This window comes from Lucilia cuprina, chromosome 2 (genome assembly GCF_022045245.1).
Source record: "Lucilia cuprina isolate Lc7/37 chromosome 2, ASM2204524v1, whole genome shotgun sequence".
NCBI lineage: Eukaryota > Metazoa > Arthropoda > Insecta > Diptera > Calliphoridae > Lucilia > Lucilia cuprina.
The window spans coordinates 55,618,041-55,620,021 of NC_060950.1; the positions used below are offsets into that span (position 1 = coordinate 55,618,041).

General features: G+C 32.5%; 1 protein-coding gene across 1 annotated transcript; it reads left to right on the forward strand.

Annotated features, from left to right (window-relative positions):
- Positions 1 to 694: 694 nt before the first annotated feature.
- LOC124421417 lies at positions 695 to 1,521 on the forward strand. Its single transcript, XM_046956577.1, has 2 exons — positions 695 to 1,244; positions 1,312 to 1,521. Exons 1-2 carry the CDS (start codon positions 802 to 804, stop codon positions 1,316 to 1,318), a joined length of 450 nt encoding a protein of 149 aa, XP_046812533.1. The 5' UTR covers positions 695 to 801; the 3' UTR covers positions 1,319 to 1,521.
- Positions 1,522 to 1,981: the final 460 nt, after the last annotated feature.

Consider the following 1,981-nt stretch of genomic DNA (forward strand, 5'->3'; position numbering starts at 1 on the left):
CTAGACTATAGACCTGACTATAGACTAGACTATAGACTAGACTATAGACCTGACTATAGACTAGACTATAGACTAGACTATAGACTAGACTATAGACTAGACTATAGAACTTGACACCTATTTAATGAATTAAAATATTTCTATTGACATCGTGTACGTATATTAGAGTACAGTAAGATTTAAAAGTTGAATGATGGTTTCTTTGGGGGCTCAAAATCTGGCAACATCAATTCCGTTGCATCAGTACAGTGGCTATATACAGAATGTATACAAGACTCAATGGTAAACATTGGCTGTTATACGATACATGATCAAGAGGGTGATCGAAATAAACAAATAAATCTGTTGAAAGAATAAATAAACATTTGAAAAATTCAATTCATCCGTTAAACCATTCATTACTATGGTGGTCGTACAAAATTGTTTATTTTTTTTACTCTGTTGACTCTGTTGGGTGGTCAAATACATCATCTGGGCAGTTTTCTGTCATAAAACACCAGTAGTCATCTGTATAGTGGGTATCTCGTTGTAAATCTTATTTGTAAGATGTTAATTATCTTAAAAAGTTAAAAACATTGCAACTGTTTCAGAATTGGGTTTTTGTAAATATAAATTTTAATTAATTTCAATTTCGAATCAAAACGGTAGGGTTTGTCATATTCGATATTATTGGCATTAATATTATTTGATTTATATGTAAATAAAATTATTTATCAAAACTTCAACTTAAAACTTAAATTTTCCTTAATTTTTTGAATCTTGTAACCTAGTTTGTGCATAAAATCGTGGACATTAATCATCATGACTAGACTCGAGATGTATTTCCTGTTATGGGCTGCTTATCTTGCCTCCCTGGCTTTCATGTATGTTGATCTTTATCGTTCGTATAAACACAATATTCTGAAGAAATATTTGTTCTATTTGCTGACCAATGGCACACTCATCTTACGTGTAATTGGTGTCTTCTGGTTCATGGTCATTTTACATGCCTGTGTTTATTTTTTCATCATATATGTCATTATCTATTCCTATACGAACACTCCAGAATCGAAAAGTATGAAAATAATGTTCGTATATATACCATTGATCGTGCAAATTGCTCTTGCGTTCATTTTGTTTTTCCTACGAATGATTGGAAGATCTCAGGATAAGGGCTTTTATGCTGGTGTTCATGCTCATTTGGGTATTTTGGTTGTGATCGTAAACTTTTGGAATTTGTGCCACATCGAAAAAGAAAATGCCATGTGTGGAATTATGAACATGTCTTATATGCTGATGTATTGCATTATTACATTAAATCCGCATTTTCAGGGCTTAAGCAGAGCCATAATAACGTTGGAAAGGACAGAAGAAGAGCCAATAGAAACTATGACGACCTTGACTATGGAATGTGGACCAGTTGCTCCCGGTCATCGTCGCAATGTGTAATATGAACAATATATTTAAAATTTTTTTAAATGTTTGCTGTTGTTTAATTTGTTTGTTGTTTTTTTTAATTTTTAATAAAAATTATTCTAAATTTGGAACTACTTCACAAAATTAGTTCAAATGTACAGGTCTAAACTTAACTAGAACTGAACATGAACTTGAACTAGAACAAACTAGAACTGAACTAGAAGTGAACTAGTAGTGAACTAGAACTGAACTAGAACTGAACTAAAGCAGAACTAAAACAGAACTGAACATCAACTGAACAAGAACTGAACAAGAACTAAAATGGAACTGAACTAGAACTGAACTGGAACTGAACTAGAACTAAACTAGAACTGAACTAAAACTGAACTAGAACGGAACTAAAACTGAACAAAAACTGAACTAGAACTGAACTAGAAGTGAACAAGAACTGAACTAGAAGTGAACAAGAACTGAACTGGAACTGAACTAGAACGGAACTAGAACAGAACTAGAACTGAACTAGAACTGAACTAGAACTGAACTAGAACTGAACTAGAACTGAACTAGAACTGAACTAGAACTGAAC